The following is a 19,205-nucleotide window of genomic DNA, read 5'->3' on the forward strand; positions in this document are numbered from 1 at the left end:
ACTCTCTTGTAATTCCATCCTTTCCAATCTCTCCATTCTATGAGAAGGTAAGAAACAGTCAGGCAAAGGAGAGATTGTCTACAGACACTGCTTCTCCCCCATCTTCCAGAGTGAAGAGATTGAAGTCATTGTAAGAGAGTAATTTGTTTGCATAGCTGCCTGATGCTCCCAGCTCCAGGTGGATGACCCAAATGCAGTGGTGGGATTCAAATATGTGAACAACCCGTTCTCTGTGTGGATGCTGCTTCCGGAAGTCCATTCTGGGTCTGGACAACAAAAAAATTAGCTACTAGTTCTGCTGAAGTGGTGTGAACCGGGTGAATCCCACCACTGCCCAAATGAATTGCTTTTGATGAGTAGAAAATCAAACAACTTACTCTGTTGCAATCCCTTTTTGAGGGGAGGGGACAGGACAACATATACTGACTGAAATGGTGATCATCTGACTAATAGATGCTGTGAAGATTGTAAATTGGCCATAAAGTTATTTTTTTCAGCAACATCATAATTTTGAATAGTCACTGACTGAGTGGTTGATGAGGACTATTTGTGATTATAAGCCCCATCAGGGAATCATCTATCTCCTTAACTTTTAAATGAACAGGATGTAACATGTTGTATTATGCATTTATTGACTCTATTGCAAGTACCAAGCTGTCTAAAATAATCAAATAAAAGCAATTCTGGTATATGTGGAATTTAGAGGAAAAACTAACTGGGAGATGACTCTTGGGATGAGTTCAACTCCCTTCAACCACATGGTAATATCTGGAGCTACAACTAAGTAATTTTGCAATTTATATTCTCTGAGCTCTATACACCCCTGCAATTTCTTCCTGGCATATCCACTTGCCTTGCATCTCAGTGCCATTTCTTGGATAATGAAAAGTCAGATGTCATGGAATGTAGGGCTATCAAGTGATCATAAGTTATTAACATTCAGCAATCAAGGAATGAATTTGCTTTATAGAAAGAATACAGATGGACATAAGTTAATTTGGAGAGATTAATAAGATTTAGTTTTCTGAAGTTAATAATTTATAGCATTATTCAAACATGTTTTATTTACAATAATGTATTCAATGTATTTTGTATCTTCATCACTTACTAATGTAAATTGGTCATAGATTTGCATTAGATCCTCCATTCTGTATTGTTCTAGCACCACAAAGTTTTCCAGGTTCCCACTTATCTTTCGTGCACAGTCTAGGCAATTTACAACATAGGTTTTTTGAGAATTACTCTCATTTGTAACATAAAGCCAATTGAAGACTTCTACCTGTTGAATCATAAAAAAATGATAAAACTAATGTTAAAATAGTAGACAAAGTTAGAGGTAAAATCACACAGCAATTTAGGATATACATGTAAAGTCTAACCCTAGACATGACATCACTTTCATAGAAAATAAATTCATACTACTATCTAAGTGAGAAAAATAGGAGCTGTAAGGGCGTGTGTGTGTGTAGGGGTGTGCTGAAATAAGTAGACATCTATGCTCTGAATTAATAGCATTCTTCCTGTAGCCTCTGTGATCCAATTCCTCCCAAAATTCTAATCACTACCCATAAGGAACATTCCATAATTTTTCTGAAAATTTATGGTTTTAGTTATGACCATCACCAGAGATCTTAAAAATAAACTGGAGAACTGAATAAAAATTATTAATTATGAAAAAAATATTTACAATAGTAATATGAAAAAACTTTTACTCCTCTCAAATGTTCTTCAAAATCTTAACAAAAGAAAAGATTTCTCCATTCTCCAATTAAAATTTCTATGTTGAAGGTCTAGAAATACCTGCAACACCAAGATACTTTGGGGACTCCAAGAGGTGCTGCTATTTTCACAAATAAGTTAAGAAGTTTTTCTTACTAATCTGATGTTTTGTGGAAATAGATTAGTAATGCACTTATCTGGTTATCATCATGCTTATGTTTAAGAATCAACTACAGTTACTTTTAATATATTAAACATGATTTGTAGATAACAGAATCTGGTACTTTATTAAAGTTCTTTCTTTGTTTTTAAAAGGAGAAAACCCTGGAAATTTCATTTTTCTACTTTAGGGTTCAGCAATACATCACTAAAAGGCCACTGTCTACTGTGACTTTCTCATTCTCCCCCACCCCAATTAAACAAATTCAATAAAAAATGGCCAGAATGACATGAGTTGTTCCAAACCTTACAAGATTTCTATGTCCTTCTAGGAGGTTTTGGCCATGTAATTTTTAAAAGTATTTTTAATTTTGTGATGTTCGTAACATTTTCTGCAATTATGCAAAAGGATCAATTTGAACAGTTTTTTGAACTCCATTTTAGATTTACCTGATGAGTTTCTATATTTGTTCATCAAAGCATGCTCTTCACAGTTCAAAGAACACAGATCTGAGATTAGTCTTATGATGAATTACAACATGAGATTAGTGTTGAAATGAAATAGTGAAATGTTTGCTTAAAGCAGGGACCCGAATGATGACTTGCAGCCAGATTTGGTGGCAGGGAGAGGTTATAGAAATATGGATATACAAAGGCTCCTATATTGATTTCCTCCCTCCCTTCAAAAAATGGAATAACTGCACCACCCAAAATCTGTTAGTTTTGAGGTAAAATTTCAACAATATGGCTTAGCAGTATTCTGGGCTTGTCCTGCAAAATGGATTCTTACTTTTGACTTACAGAAATCTGTAACTCAACAATGAAGAAAGGTTTTGTTCTTTGCTACTGACAATATCTAATCTTAAATGTAGAATAGGTACATAGAAACATATGCACTTATCTCCTGCATTTCTTCTTTTCAGTAACAAGCTGAGGGATTTTATTTTCCCGCTTATTTAACTATTTCATGTTATTAGGCTCCTTTTCATACATTTTCTGTTAAATGTCTTATTGATTAAAGACTACTTATTGATTAAAGACTACAATGAATTTTTTTACAAAAATAAAATATTTATATGATCTGTAATTTTGCATTATACGCTAAGAAAATTGGCCTATGACATCATCTGTGATCTCATAAAAATGAAAAGCTGTATAAAGGAATTTATAAAAATGTGTTACTACTGAATTCAAAGTGTACATCTTTTTATACCTTGCATTAAATAGAAACTTTTGATAGTTAACGTTACACCTAGAAAAATAATTTGTTACAGCTAGGTCCAACAGAAAAATGTAATACTTGGGAATGGATGGGTTAAAGAAGAGTTTAAAATTACCAACATCTACAGAGAACACAAGAGAAATTAGTAAAAGCTTTAAGAATATGTTTTCAAAAAAGTTCAAGGAATATTAAATCACAGCACACATGTATTTACTAACCTCACATATGCTACAATAATGAGCTGGTTCTTCTTTTGTTCTCCCATGCCATACAATCTCCTTTCCTGCAGCAATTAGAGCTTCCCTCAAAGTCTGACATTGCTTGAGAGTTCTCAACAGGCAATACCTTAAATATTAATTTATTTCATTAATTTGTTTAAAAATAAGGAACTGATTATATGAATTTGATTTTGAGCATTCAGAAATATTCCGTAAGAACCTATTGGATTAGATGATCTCATTTTTCAAACCCATGCAATCCTCCCACTGCATATATACATCTTGACTTTTCTTCCTTATTTATCTAGTGATGGGATAGTGAAAACAATAATATCTCTTCTCTGTCCCAATTCCTCTATCAGGATGCATAGAAATATATACCCAAAGTAGCACCATTACAGCTGTGTGGCCATTCTTGGAAAACATGGTCCTCTAGTATTCTTAAGGTATTTATTAGACCTAAGAAGTTCCTGTCTTCTAAGTTTGATATCATCCTAACAGAGAAAAGAAGAAAGCTTTCTGCTGCCTTAACCACATCTTCTCTAGCACAACTAAATAGGATGGTGATAAACAAGGAAGACTGGATAGAACTATGTGTATGTGTATAAAGACTGATTCATTCTGATAGTGTTAAACTCTGATCTCATACCATAGGTAGGCAGATAGGTAGGTAAATAAATAGATATATCTCTCAATGGCACTATGACTCCAATCAATAGTATAGTCCAAAAATCTCATATGTATCTTTTTTCCAAGTGATCCTATGGCAGATCAGTAGTGAAATCTGATATAAAATTAAGTTCTGTGGTAGATAATATGGAATACTAACTTGATTTATGTTAAAAAGATATCCTCATTTTTTATATTAATAAATTATATAACAAAATTCAGTATTGATATTGATAAGATATAAGATAGGATTGAATGAGTCTAGAGATGGTGCAAGCTCTGAGAAACAAAACATATCAAGAGAGACTGGAGGCATGTACATGAATGCATACAACCTAGAGGACAGAAGGGATAGGGGTAACATGAATGAAAACTTTAAATGTATTAAGGGTTTCTGTGAATAAGTTTCTAGAAGGCAGTATTTTTAATATTAAGCAGTTATCAGGAACAAGGACAGGCACATAACTCAAACTGACCAGAGGGAAATTCAAAAGTAATTTTAGAAAGTATTATTTCACAGAAAGAGTAGTGAAAGCTTGTAGTAGTGGAAGCTTGGAACCAGCAGAGGTTCCAAGTCAATCATCAGTACCTGAGTTTAAACATGCTTGGGATACACGCATGTCCATCATCCAACAAAAATTAAATAAATAAATAAAGTATAAACACAAAATCAAATAAACTCAAAGGGCAGACTCGATGGACCACTAGGCTTTTTCTGCTATCTTTCTATATTTTAATATTCCTTCACATTTTAATTAAAGGTCTTAATATTAAATTGATTTATATGGCTGGATGTGATGAAATCACTGGCTGAAGGAAGGGGCTCTCTAGGGGGAACTAAATATATTCCAGCTGGGAGTCATTTGGGGAAGGAAATGTCGTAAGTCTGTATCTGCCGTTTCTCAAGGGAAGGCAGATAGTTGGCAATCTTCTTGTAATATAGATAATCAGTAATAAAATATCCACTTGGGCCTCTTCACGAGTGGTTCTGGTTGCTTGAATCTGATACTGCTCATCTCACAAATACAACTCTGGGTGGCTGACATAGATTAAAAATATATAATATAAACACACTACATAAAAACTTAATTATATTTAACAGAAGCATTCCACCTATTTTGTTCTTTGTAACTTTATTTTTGGAAAAAGAGTGCTACTGCTCACATCTTCATGAAAATTCAATTTTCCCTCCCTTTATCCTTTTATTATACTTTTACATTTTAAAGAATTTATATGCCACCTTGTCAAAATAAAAGCTTTCTCAAAGCAGCAACATTTTGAAAATATTAGAAATGCATGTTAAATTTAAAAAATCCTAATCAGACTAATTAAAAAGTATAATACATTAAGAGAGCAATTTAGGCCTTTCAGAGGAAATACTACATATAAAAAACTTTTCTGAAAGATTGTGTTTTTCAATCATGACCCCCAAAATGATGGACATGTTTGCGGTAAAATTATAGCATCAATGTCACAACAGTGGAAAAATGGAATTAGGACAATAATAGGCTGCCTAGCACAATTCTTCAGAATATTTTCTTTTAGACTCTAAATAGTTGCATTCACTTCATATTCCTTTTACTCTTCAATCCTCTTTTTCCAGTAAGAACTGGAGATTAACATAAGTCCTCACTATATTCTCATAATTTTAATTTATGATCTATGACCTGAAAGATTGGAATTAACCATGGGAAATGGCAACTCTTGATCTCAAAAATTCAGTTTGTCCATCTTGGTTTTTTTGTTAGTAAATTATAAAGGTAACATAGGAGCTTCAGATTGAATATTTCCTACTAAATGTCTGACATTTCATTTATTGCTTTGACTACTAAATTTAAAAATATCAATTTGATACATTATGCTTCGATCATAGGCATCATTCTTGCAGCACCTACATCATAAAATTGCAACCAAGAATCTTGTGTGGCATTACACTTCCAATGCAGTGGTTGTAGGAACCTCATGGCAGAATGTTTTTATAAGCATAATCTACAAATTCTTAAATCTAACTGTTGTTTATTTTTTATTTTTTCTTGATATTGATATTAAAATTGTGTTTCCAATTTTTTTTGGATTTTACTTGGTTATTGAACACTAAATAGTAAAGTACTACTATTTTATCTGTTATTTATATATCTTATTTCTTTATAATATTGGACTGCATTTAAATTGTTTTAATGTATTAATGTCACTTTAATTGGGCTCAATCATAAATAATTTGGTCAATGAATTTATTCCTTTTCATTGTTTTATTTGTATCAACAATCAGCTTTATAAAAGATTTGTATATTTCTACGTTTATGTAGTAATTTGGAAAAGAAAGAAATTTCCTATATAGCAAGAGTGATGAGACAGATTTACCTCTACTAACTCATTTAAGCACCTGGTAGTTAAGCAGAATTATGTAGTAATAAAGAGGGAGAGGAAATTGAGAAAAGTGTGCAATATATTAGCATTAGTCAGTAGATTCTTGAAGATATTCAGCAAAAACATTTAATCGTTCTTCACAATGTACGCATTTGAAGGAGTGAAAAGGAATATCATCTATTGGGAATATAGCTTTGATGCTTTAAAATAGTATCACATTCACTTCCTCATCAGTACAAAATTATATATTGCTATCATCCCCCCGCAATGTGACCCACAGTACAATATTAGAAGTGAGCAATATTCAAATTTGAAGCAAGAAAGTCTTTTAGATTTGGTATGCAAATAGGAGGAGGAAGGTGTGTTGGATATATTCACTGACTCAAGTTATTTGTAAATAATTAAGGTGGGATACAAATAAATAAATAGATAAATAATTCATTAACAGCTCCTTAAGTCACACCTTTTCCTGGATTTACACAAAGATGAGTGGTCCTAGAAAAATGCATATGTTAAGAAATTCCCACTAAGTATAGCAAACATACCTATGCTGGATTCAAGGCACTTTTCCCACTTTAGATCCATATATTGCATATTACTATATTGCATATTGCTATACAGCATGTTACAATTACTCATATACAATATTTAATCCAAATGAGCAAAACTATTGAATATTATTGTAGGGGTTTTCATTTTTTTTAATATAAAGTGAAGCATTCATCAAGTGATATTGCAAAGCCAATAATCAAGAGCAGATGATTTGCTGCTCTTTGTCAGAATGCTAGATATACTTTATTATCTTTTCTTTTAATAAATTAGAAAGTAGCAGATGACATATATTTCCAAAATTGTCCTTTAGAAATCAGCTACATTGAACAGTAGTGATAAGCTTTCTTTGGTATTTATATTTCTACACTAGGAACCCCTCATTTGTTTCACTTATAGATTTGTTCTTTCTACAAATAATAATTCACTAAGTAAATATATATTGATTTAAAATGACTTACTTGATCATTTCAAAAAGCTTTGGATCTGGTACTTTGATATTTCGTGCTATGTTCCAAGAAAGATGAACCATAGGTACTATTGACTTCACACTTTGCAATTTATTCCACTCGTACCGTTCCACAGCTAATTTATATTGACAAGCTACAAGAAAATGAAAGGAAAAAAAATATGTGGACGATTTTGCTATAATGATCCTTCCTTTCATCAATGAAAAAAATCTAGCCATTAAGAGATTTTAAATATTTTACGAAATCACTTGGCCAAAATTTTTGATTGTATACGCCAAAGTAAAATGTCAGAGACCCAAGGGAACAAGACATCTGATAAGTTCACATTCATGCTATGGGTAAGAAGTTTGATTTGGTTTTAGTTTAGCATATTTGTGAATTTAACTATTGTTGTAGGCAAATTATAGTACAGGTGTTTTTATGTTTTATGTATCCCAAGCATTACTTATTCAAGAAATCACAACCAGCTATACCTTAATAAGATATGTGAACCCCAGTCACAATGTGCCTCCTCTAGTCCTCCTGTACCTGCTTAATAAGGCTTGAAAAGCTGCTGTGGGAAATGGCTAAAAGTTTCCTTTGAATTAGGATTGCCAATTATCATTTAATTGAAATTTATAAAAATTGCTCAAAGTTGATGTCAAGGGCACATCATAGTCTGATAACCAGAAAATATTCATCTGGTCAAGTGGAAAAATATGTAGAAATGAACAGCTTATTTGTGATCATTAAAATCATGATTCAGAAGGACATAGTGCTGAATATAATTTATGATACTCTCTTCACTACTTGTTCAACCTCTGCATAACACTTCCAGATATTTTCTATTGTAATGTTATTACTTAAAAACATATTTTAATATCATTTTGATGATTAATTCCCTTACAATAGGTTTGGGGTTTCTGGATGTTTTTTTTAAATGGTTGTTAATATATCAAATTATCTAATCTATTACATAATTTCTAGTGCTACAGATCAGTCTAATTTTGTGTCTTGTAAACATGTTACATATCTGTTAGAAGTTGAAAGTTCAGAAATATTTCTAAATCATTTTCCAATTGTAAGATTTATCAGTCTCCTACCTGTAAGAGGGCCAACATTCCAGGCAATATTATTACACCAGCCAACAGCCTGAACCCAATGGACAGTCCCAGCATTTATCCACACTAGATCTCCCGGTCGTTGAATAAACCTATAAACCGGAACATTGGCTTCATACAAATCTTCCAGATTAGGCCACCAAGAACCCATTAGAAAATTCATATTGTTTCTGTAAAAGAAGAGCAAATATTTGGAAAAGTTTACTTATACACAAATGATTGCCTAGGCTCAATAGAATATTTTTTTTCTTAAAAAAAACCTATGAATCTTTTCCTTATCACATGTGATCCATCTAATTTAAATATTTGCAACAAGGTATAATAAGCTGCTTTCTAAGAAATTACAAGATTATGGCATAAGAGTATTTTATGCTGGTTAGATAGATTCTAGCTAGAATGATAACTTTTATCTATACTTGCATACAATATTGTTATTACCTTAGAAGTTGCATAAAAATGACAGAAGAAAAAATATAGGAGACAATGACAAGCATAATAAATATATTTTAAAATAGAACTGTGTTAAAGAAGAGCAATCTATAATTTTTCAATTTAAAATATCTCACAAAGGCATGCTATTTGGGGTTTCTGAGAATTATAGTCTGGCTGCACCTGCAATATTATCACTTTATCATCTCAGTTTTAGAGAAAGAGAAACAGAGAGAATTCAACACTTACTTTTCACAGAAATCATTCATGACACCCCAGTAATTTTCTGGAACAACAAACCATTCACAATCACCTGGACCTATATTTATATTGACTGAGCAAAAGTTGTTATTTTCCTGATGACCTACAATTAAAACAAAGTAAGTGATGAATTATATTTACAATATAAACAATATGGAGCATTATACACATAGAAAAACAACAGAATCTTAAAGATTTAAGAAATATATCACTGTAAGATTTCCTACAAGACTGCTCTTGTTTGAGATGATAGATATGTTTATTCAAATCACTTTAATGAATAAAGGAGAAGCAAAGTCCTTCACAAATGGAACAAAAAGAAAAGAAGGGATGTAAGTGTAAGTTCATACTATAATCTTGGCGATACTTAAGATACTATAGCAGACATGGAGAGGCAGGGATTGAATCATAATTTTTCTACAAAAATTAAGCTCTGAAGTAGGATTTTAAAAGTGAGAGAGGTGACACCAAACAGTATCTTTGAAGGTAGTTTCATGAATTAAAAATAAGCAAGGAAAAAAGCTGACTTCAATATGCATTTCAGCATCTTTTCTAATTGCTCACAATCCATTTGGTTGTATGTAGTGTGGTCTTAAGCATTTCAATCTTCCCTTCCTGACCTTCCATGTAGCAGGCAAAGTGTGCTCATTCCATTATTCAAGGAATTTGCTACTTTCCACTCTGCTAACTCTAGCAGGCTCCTGGTTTCTGCCACTTAAGGGCATCTTCCCTCCTTTAGCAAATTACTTCACTACTATTCAAACCCCTTTGTGGAAGCTTCCTGCTTTTGTTGAGGTGGTAGAGATTCTTGATTTGTGCACTGGTATGGGTGCAAGGGAAGAAATTCACTCTGATCATTACTTCCATTTTAAGGATAGCAGCAGATATTCAAAAATACAGTTCTTTAGTAAGCTAGTTTTATCAGAAATACTAGAAAAGGTATAATTAGAACAGAAAATGAGCAACATGGCCAACTATTAGCTTAAAACCTTACATCCTCAGGTTCAGACCTTGTATCTGGCTTCCTATCTGTGCATCCCAACTGGGAGATGGTTGTTTGTCTGTGGGATGAGTGGCTGACATCTGTGTTATTCAACTGACCTATATGGATTCTGCCGTTTCATCTTTGACCATGGTTCTTCTAACAACCATGCTACCTCTTTCTCCACTGCTCTTCTCCTTTTTTCCTTAGCTGTGGCTGCACAAGTAGCTTACATTCTTCCTTTCTCTGGGTATGACAAATGGGAAGAGCCTAGAGGCAATAAAGTCTCTCCTCCAAGTTCAAGGGATCTGGAGGAAATTTCCAGAAAGTAAGTAGGAAATGGAAAAGCTCCAATACATAAAAATATTAATATTCTAGGCCACGGTGTCAAACTTGCCACATTACATGACATGTCACGACGTATTTGACTTTTTTTTTTGCTGGGAGCTGGGGTGGGTGCAGCCTCCATATGATGTAACTGGCCCGCGGGCCGGCCGTTTGACACCCCTCTTCTAGGCAGTGTATAATAAAACCTAATATAATAAATTTATAGAGGATGACCACATTTCCAAACCAAAACTAATGACAACAACTGTATACCTGGTTACCCAGTATAGACCATCAAAAAGCTGTTTAGCATTTTAATGCCTTCTTGAATCCCAAGAATGAAGATGGAAGGTGGAACAGTGTATTCTATAGTGTAGAAACACAGAGAAGGTCTTCCATTTGATCCATGCCTCATCTCCTCTTGTGATGGCGGAATCTTAAGTTGGCCTTCTGCATGAATTCTCAGAAAACAGTGTGATGTTGGAAAAGGTAGCCTCTAATGTCTGTCTCTTCTCAAGAACAGCCAGGCAGAAGGGGAAGATTTCTATCCCACATCTTGTCATGCATAATCCCTCCAAAGTCTTAAAACTCTCTCCAAGTTTTTTTTGAATGTGGGTGGATATGGAACAATACCTCTATGTCTGGTGCCAAAACTGAACTCATATAAACTAATGGGATCAGAGCTAGCACTGTCTGATGAGGAAAGAAACCTTGGAGAATAGTAAACTGTTCCAATGAAGATGCCAACATGGTCTGCATCCACTGTAGAAAAGGCCAAAAGCACATTAGGAATAATAGGAAATGGTACTGAGAAATCAATAGTCCTATGGGATCTGGAATGCTGCAGTTTTCATTGCCGCACCTCAGAAAGGATAGAGGGGAGATAAAGAAGCTTCAGAGGGGGGCTAAGAGGATCAAGGTATTGGAATAACTTCACTGTTAGGTAAGGTTGCAACATTTGGACCTTTTTAATCTAAAAATGAGGCAAATGAATGGGGACGTAACTTAAGTATAAAATTATGCATAGTGTAATTTAGCAATCTTCAAATTTAAGATACCTGAGGATCCATTTGAAATCATATAGAAGTTATTAATAAATATCTATGGAGATTCTCAGTCATCCAGGTCATGGTTGTCCCAAAGGTGCTTTTTCAAGAGGCAACTGGACTTTGTTGTTTTTCTTTGAAGACCTTTCGCTTCTCATCCAAGAAGCTGAAGAAGCTTCTTGGATGAGAAGCGAAAGGTCTTCAAAGAAAAACAACAAAGTCCAGTTGCCTATTGAAAAAAGCATCTTTGGGTCATGAATAAATACATTTCACAGAATACATTTATTTGGACAAAATGTTACAATTAATGTTGTAGTAGCCCCTGGAATATTTTTATGGAACTGGGTTCTGGAAAATAGTTTGAATATTTTGGGTGTAGGTTAGAGTTCCCCAATGTTTTCGGCTTTGAAGACCAGTGGGGGGGGGAGAAGGGAGAGGGGATGCCTCTGTATGAGTGGCTGGCAAGAAGATGCATGCAGCTCTATTTGTGAGAGGGGTGTGCACGCATGTCTGCCGCTCACTTAAATGGAGTGCGCTCGCTTGCCCGTTGCTCACACAAGTGAGCATGCATGAACTCTCTAGTCCAGACATGTCAAACACAAGGCCCGGGGGCCGGATCTGGCCCGCGAAGTGGTTTCATGCGGCCCACGAAGCCATCCTGGAAACAGTAAGGGAACGGCCCCCACTGCCTTGGCCCTGGCCCAGAGACCCTCCTTCTGCCAGAGACCCTCAGATCTGTCCCGCTCCTGACCAGGCCCCCATAGGCACCCTCGATGCGAATGATATAGAGCTGGCCACGCCCACCCAGTAGGCCATATGCACTCTAACCACGCCCACCCAGTAGGCCACGACCACCCTGGCCATACCCACCTGGCCCCCTGAGGGCAACCGCAATGCTGATGCGGCCCTCAATGAAATTGAGTTTGACACTCCTGCTCTAGTCATTTCTGCAAACTCCTCATGGCTCACCATTGAGCCGCAGCCTACAGGTTGGGGACCCCTGGTGTAAGTAAAGTAAAGTAAAGTAAACAAAGAGAAGCTATTTTCTTCTTCCCAAAATACCAGAAAAAGAGGTTACCCAGTGAAAAAGAAACTTGAAAGACTTACACAGAAAAAAGGACTTTTGTTTCTTTTATGCAACGCAAAATTCAACTTTGGAAGTCAGTTCCAGAAGATGCTACCAAGTTGGCTTACTTCAAAAAAATGTTGGGCCAATTCATGGAAGTTATGGGAATCAATGGTTAGTAGCCTTAATGGCAGTGTAACTGACTCTGATAGACATATATGGGCTAAGAGCTAAATCCAGAAGAGCACTGCTTATGCCATGAAGTCTGGTCATAAAGACATGTCTATAGCTACTCAAATTCCCCTTCTAGTGTTACTGCAACCAAATGTTTCTCTGAAGTGAAGCAAAAATCCATTCTACTAATGTTTTCTCCTCCAACCTCTGAAATGAAGCATGTACTTTGTATAACCTACCTGATGTTCTGCTGCCTGGGACTTTCATATACAACTGAACGGTATTCATTCCCAAGATGGCATGACCAACATGACTAAGAAGGTTTCCTGCTGATACTACTCGCACAAAAGCAGGAAGCTTTGTAAGTTCATGTAGCTGTAGCTTCCACCTGTTACAAAATAGCAAATGAACTGATTATATAATATTTTGGGGAACACAAAGCATTTTTCTTCCCTGAAAATTTTTTAATAACTATATATAATTACAGTAAAAATCTAAGGGCACCTTAACATACCAATTGAAGCCCACTGGAAAACTAACAGCAACCAAGTGTAATAATGACATTTGAAAGGGAGAGTGACATAGGTGTGTGAAAGAGAAAATTATTAAGTTGTATTAAAGCAACTTGTCCAGAATAGGTATTCAAAATGAGCATACAATTCAGACACACATAAATCCAATTTTAATCAATAATTATTACTTCTCTTAAATTATCATCTATCTATAATAACCCTACAAAGATGAACATCAATGTCCCTTCAGTCTCTCAGTTGAGAGGTAATATTTAGACCTTTCACCTTTAATCTTAATCTGCAAAAATGCATGACTTTCACGATAACATTAGTCTATTCCAGAGGGGAAGTATTTATTCTTCAGAATGCTAGGGCAGGGTTTCCCAACCCCCAGTCCATGCACCGGCAGCGGACTGCGGCAAGCCAGAAACTGGTCCACATAAGCAAATGAAGCCCAATCTGCAGGATGCAGGCAGCACGAGAAACCATAGCCCCTCTGGTGTACGGAAAACCCTGTCTCCAAGGTATTGGTCTCTGGTGCCCAAAAGGTTGGGGGTCTCTGTGTTAGGATATTGATGGTGTATGTAAATTGTCCTGATAAATATTAATATATAAATTGTTCTGATAAGTATGAATAAATATTACCCACAATGGATAATCAGATAATTTGAGATACTAATCAATGTGGCTAGTAGCTTGGTGTTCTCTGAAAAATGTATTTCTTGAATGCTCTGGAAACCTTACTTTAGTTTAGGTGGGATATAATTTTAAATAAATGTCATTGATTAAGAAAATGATTTGAGTGAATAAAGGCGTTATTTTAAAGGAAAATCAGTAATATCTCATTTATACACTGATGGGGAAAATATTTGAATTGAATTTCTCTTAAGAAAAGAACAGATCTATTCGTTCCAGATTCTTTACATATGCACGCAAAAAAATCCAACTTTTTTTTTAACTAAACTGTCTTATGTTGAGTATGTAATTGTAGCAGAATTTGGAACATTAGAATATTAGAAACAAAGTTATGTACAAAATGGGCTGTGGTTTAATTAATGAGATTTTTTTTTCAAGTATGCTAACAGCCACCACTATTATCATAATGCCTAAAATAATGAAGCCAAATATACTTGGGAATACAATCTAAGAAAAAATGGTAACAAAAGGAAAGACTTTAATATTGTATATGTGACTTTACTTACTTCTTGTCATCTGATAAATCAACGTTGGTCCCAAATTTGATAGTTTTAAAAGGTCCCCTTTTCCTCTTCCCAGAACTGTAAATTAAAAGACAAGACACTAATAAATATATTTAGTTTTTTATTTTAAAAGATTTTAAATAGATTATTTTACAATCTTTTAGTTTTTAATAATTTATTTAGGGCATTGAATCAGACAAAGAATGCAATCAGGCAATGCATTAAAACACAGATTACGTATTTTAGCAACCCCCCTCCCCCATACACATAAATTTAAAGTGGCTTAAGTATTATTGATAATGAATAGATCTTGGTTTTGTTAAGTGAAATAAACATATACCTCTACCACAGGGGTGTCAAACTCAACCCTGACAAGACTGAGTGGCTGTGCGTACCAGCATCTCAGGAAATTCAGAACATTCCATCTCTTTCTATGGGGGGTGAGTCATTACCCCCCGTAGATAGGGCCCGCAACTTGGGAGTCCTCCTAGACTCACAGCTTTCTTTAGATCATATAGTAACTGTGACTAGGGGGGCCTTCGCCCAGGTTCGCCTGGTGCGCCAGTTGCGGCCCTATCTAGACCGGGATGCCTTGCGTACGGTCACTCATGCGCTCGTGACCTCTCGATTAGACTACTGCAACACTCTCTACATGGGGCTGCCCTTGAGGACCACTTGGAGGCTCCAACTGGTGCAGAATGCAGCTGCGAGAGTCGTGTTGGGGGTCTCCCGATACTCCCATGTTACACCTTTGCTCTGTGAGCTGCATCGGCTTCCAGTTGTCTTCTGGGTGAGATTCAAGGTGCTGGTAATGACCTTTAAAGCCCTACATGCCATGGGTCCGGAGTACCTTAGGGAGCACCTGCGGCCGGCATCAACTTCCCTCCGCCCAGTGCGCTCCCACAGAGAGGGCCTCCTCAGGGTGCCACCGGTCAGACAATGCCGTCTGGTGGCCCCCAGGGGGAGGGCCTTCTCTGTGGGTGTGCCGGATCTGTGGAACCGCTTACTGGTTGAGCTCCGGATGGCGCCCGACCTTCACTCCTTCCAACGTGATCTAAAGACCTATTTGTTTGAACAAGCCGGCCTGGTCTGATGGGTTTGGGTTTTATTATTGCTTTTAATGTATTGTAATTTATTGTTGTATTGCATTGGGCATTATGTTTAATCTTTTCTTAATTTTTGTATCTTTGTATTTTAGCATTTATTGCCTTGTTCACCGCCCTGAGTCCTTCGGGAGAAGGGCGGTATACAAATAAATTATTATTATTATTATTATTATTATTATTATTATTATTATTATTATTATTATTATTATTATTATTATTATTATTATTATTATTAACTGCTGGTCCGCAGGCTGCATGCGTCATGTGGAAGCTGTGTCCACCCCATTGCCGGCAATGGCAAAACTGTCCCGATAAGTTTTGCAACGTTACATGACATCTGAGTTTGACGTCTGCTCTACCAGATCAGCAGCTACACTGTTATGAAGCATTTATTCATGCTACAATTAACTCCAAGCTTAAAATTTGTATATATTTGGTCTAAAGGTGCAGTGTGGTCCAGTGGTTAAGGCTCCTGGCAAGAACTTAGGAGACTTTGAATTTCTAGCCCCATTTTAGGTTTGAAAGTTGGATGGGTGATTCTGGGCCGGTCACTCTCTCTCATTTTTGGTTGTATCAATAGATACAGTAATGCTTAAAAGTTGGTGCACCCTTTTGAATTTTCAGTATTTCAACATAAATCATGATCTAAAACATACGATTCAGTACTACCCTGCACATAATTGTTGTTCAGTGTTCTCTTGAGGGTACTCTTACAAACACTGACATTTGCTAATACAAATGAAATCTTTAATTTCTTAGACATTAACCTGCACTTTTTTGAGATGTCCTAGAGCAGACATGTCAAACTCACGACGTCACATGACGATGCGCGATGTATTGGAACTTTTCCCCATTGCCGGCAATGGGGTGGGTGCAGTTTCGTCATGACGCATCCGGCTTGTGGGCCGGCAGTTTGACACCCCTGTCCTTGAGTGTTATACACCTAGCTCTTAGTGTGCTCTAGGTTGAACTGTCCTGGAGAGGGTAGCAATGGTGTTGAATTACCTCCACAATCTGTCTGACAGTGGATTTTGGGAGTGCAAACTCATTGAAAAAGTTTTTAACCTTTTCCAGCATGATAAGCATCAACAAATCTCCTTTCTTCGAACCATGATACAGTTCTATATGCCTGTATTATGAAGACCAGACTTTGATAGTAAGCACACAGAATTCTGTTCTTTAAATAAGGCAGGTTCTCTCACATTCACATCTGATTATTATCCCATTGATTAAAACACTTGTCCATATTTTCCCCTTCAAATGAACTGATCCTAGTGTACTTTTACACACAAATATTACTTTTGGATCATTTTCTTCAAGAAACAAATGAACAATTAAGAGCCTTGGTGGAGCAGTGGGCTAATGCCTCCCGACGTAACACCAGCTGCCTGCAATTAGTGCAGGTTCAAGTCCCACCAGGCTCAAGGTTGACTCAGCCTTCCATCCTTCCGAGGTAGGTAAAATGAGGACCCAGATTGTTGGGGGGGGGGCGAAAGCCCTAATAAGCAGGCATATACATAGAATGAAGGCTATTGCTAAGCACATTGATTTGTGCTTCTTAGATTGTAATCCACCCTGAGTCTTCGGAGAAGGGCGGGATATAAATGGGATTAAAAAAATATTATATTTTTAACTAGGTTCTCTTTATCTAGTTTTAGGACATGTAGAGAACAAATCATATATATGCATTAATATTGAAAACTTAAATGGACTCAACAAACTTTTCAGCATCATTGTATATACTTTGGAAATCAATGGGAAGTAATAACTTTATAGTCTATTGGTAAGACAGCACTTTAAAACTTATTGAAACAGGTTGAGATGGCAATGAAAATAAAAATTAAATCTGGTCAAGAGAGATTCATACTGTTGGGAATATTTAATCTGAGGCAAAATGCAACAACTACCATTCATTCAGCAATTGTTTGAATGAATGGTACTTACAACTGGTCCTTGAAGTTTTGGCCACCACAGCATCTCTAGGGTCATGTGATCTTCACATCTTTTACAGATTTTTTTTTTTAAAAAAATTAACAGCTGATAGTATGGAATACAAAGTTTGCTCTCTTCAAAGTATACTAGCATTATAATTTTGAAATAAAATTGTCTGTCTCCTGTAATCAATTGATTTCTATTGTAATCAATACCTTCAAAGATTTAATTCTAATTGCTCAGGTACAGTATGCTACATTGATGTAGTCAACAACTAATTGGTTTTGCATTTAAACAGTATGCATTTGAAATTCTATAATTCACCCACATATGTACAAATCATATCTAAACTACATACAATTACCTGTTTAAATAGAAATACATATTAAACTCAAAACTGAATACACCAGTATTTAACACACCAGTGAGTGCAGTTATCTATGTAAAGTACATTTGATTTGTACACAGATTTCCTCTGTGAGAGAGATGGCGGTTTCTAAATAAATAAATGTAAATAAGTAAATAAATATTTTATACCCTACCCATCTCTTTATAAAGAAGCTGAACTCTAAAGCTCATCATGAATGTGGAATATTAATTAATAATAGATAACTCTAGAATATTCATTTATTACAAGTGAACGTCTGTGGAGATTCTCAATCATCCAGGTCATTATTGTCCCAAAGACGCTTTTTCAAAAGGCAAGTGGACTTTCTTGGTTTTCTTCATTGAAAACGTTTCACTTCTCATCCAAAAAGCTTATTCAGTTCTAACTGAATGGACTAACTTTTTCCCTTCCATTCCCACCATTCGATTAGGAAAAAACAAGAAAGTCCAGTTGCCTTTTGGAAAAGCACCTTTGGAACAACCACAAGTGAATATTTTTATAATTCTAATCTAATCAATTGATGACAATCCTGTAATTTAACTTTGGAACCTTATTTAACTGTGAAATTCCAGAGATTATTTTTTTAAGCTCAACAAATATTTTTTCTGTCTTTAACCAGGTTTAAAACATTTCTGAGGCACTGCCTGCCCAAACTGTTACACTGAAAACTTTTTTTTTCTACATGACCCCAGCCTAATGAAAACTATTTTATATACTTGAGTGCATTTACAGTACATTTTAGCAACATGATCACATACAAAAGAAACAGAATATACAATATACAATAACCGCCCTGGGTCCTACGGGAGAAGGGCGGTATATAAGTCTAAATAATAAATAATAAATAATAAATAAAGAAAATTAATATGACAGGTGAAAGAAATTAAACATTTTATATACTTACTTATCAGAAGATGTTGACTCACTATCTGAATGGTCCTTATGATGAGTCTTTTTTTCATTTTCCTCCTGCAAACATCATATAATTTAATACAATTGTTATAGTCTATCATAAATATATAGTATATGTGCAATGTGAAGTGCCTATAAATATTTCTAAGATAAACATATTCAATTATTCATGGACTAGCTTTCAGTGTAATTATTCTTTAAGATAATTATCTCTCTTTATAAGCTTACCGTCGATGTTTGTTCTTTAAAACATCAACCGTGATGTTATACAGACTATAAAGAGATATATTACAATTCTATATAATTATACACACACACACACACACACACACACACACACACACACACACACACACAAAAGTCACTCAATCTTGCCAGGGTTGAGCCAAAGCCTGTTC

The 19,205-nt window shown here is 35.4% G+C and overlaps 1 protein-coding gene across 5 annotated transcripts in view; it reads right to left on the minus strand.

Annotated features, from left to right (window-relative positions):
- Positions 1-19,205, minus strand: part of KDM6A (lysine demethylase 6A) — a 167,951-nt gene that overhangs the window by 9,798 nt on the left and 138,948 nt on the right. For all 5 annotated transcript variants that reach the window (XM_083362452.1, XM_083362453.1, XM_083362450.1 and 2 more), the window contains 8 exons: positions 18,800-18,864; positions 14,473-14,547; positions 12,998-13,146; positions 9,152-9,266; positions 8,456-8,643; positions 7,365-7,506; positions 3,319-3,445; positions 1,109-1,279 (listed from right to left, as the gene is read on the minus strand). In XM_083362452.1, the coding sequence (XP_083218578.1) occupies positions 1,109-1,279; positions 3,319-3,445; positions 7,365-7,506; positions 8,456-8,643; positions 9,152-9,266; positions 12,998-13,146; positions 14,473-14,547; positions 18,800-18,864 (1,032 nt within the window). The remainder of the gene's footprint in view (positions 1-1,108; positions 1,280-3,318; positions 3,446-7,364; positions 7,507-8,455; positions 8,644-9,151; positions 9,267-12,997; positions 13,147-14,472; positions 14,548-18,799; positions 18,865-19,205) is intronic.

The sequence above is a fragment of the Vipera ursinii genome (genome assembly GCF_947247035.1).
Source record: "Vipera ursinii genome assembly, chromosome: 4".
NCBI lineage: Eukaryota > Metazoa > Chordata > Lepidosauria > Squamata > Viperidae > Vipera > Vipera ursinii.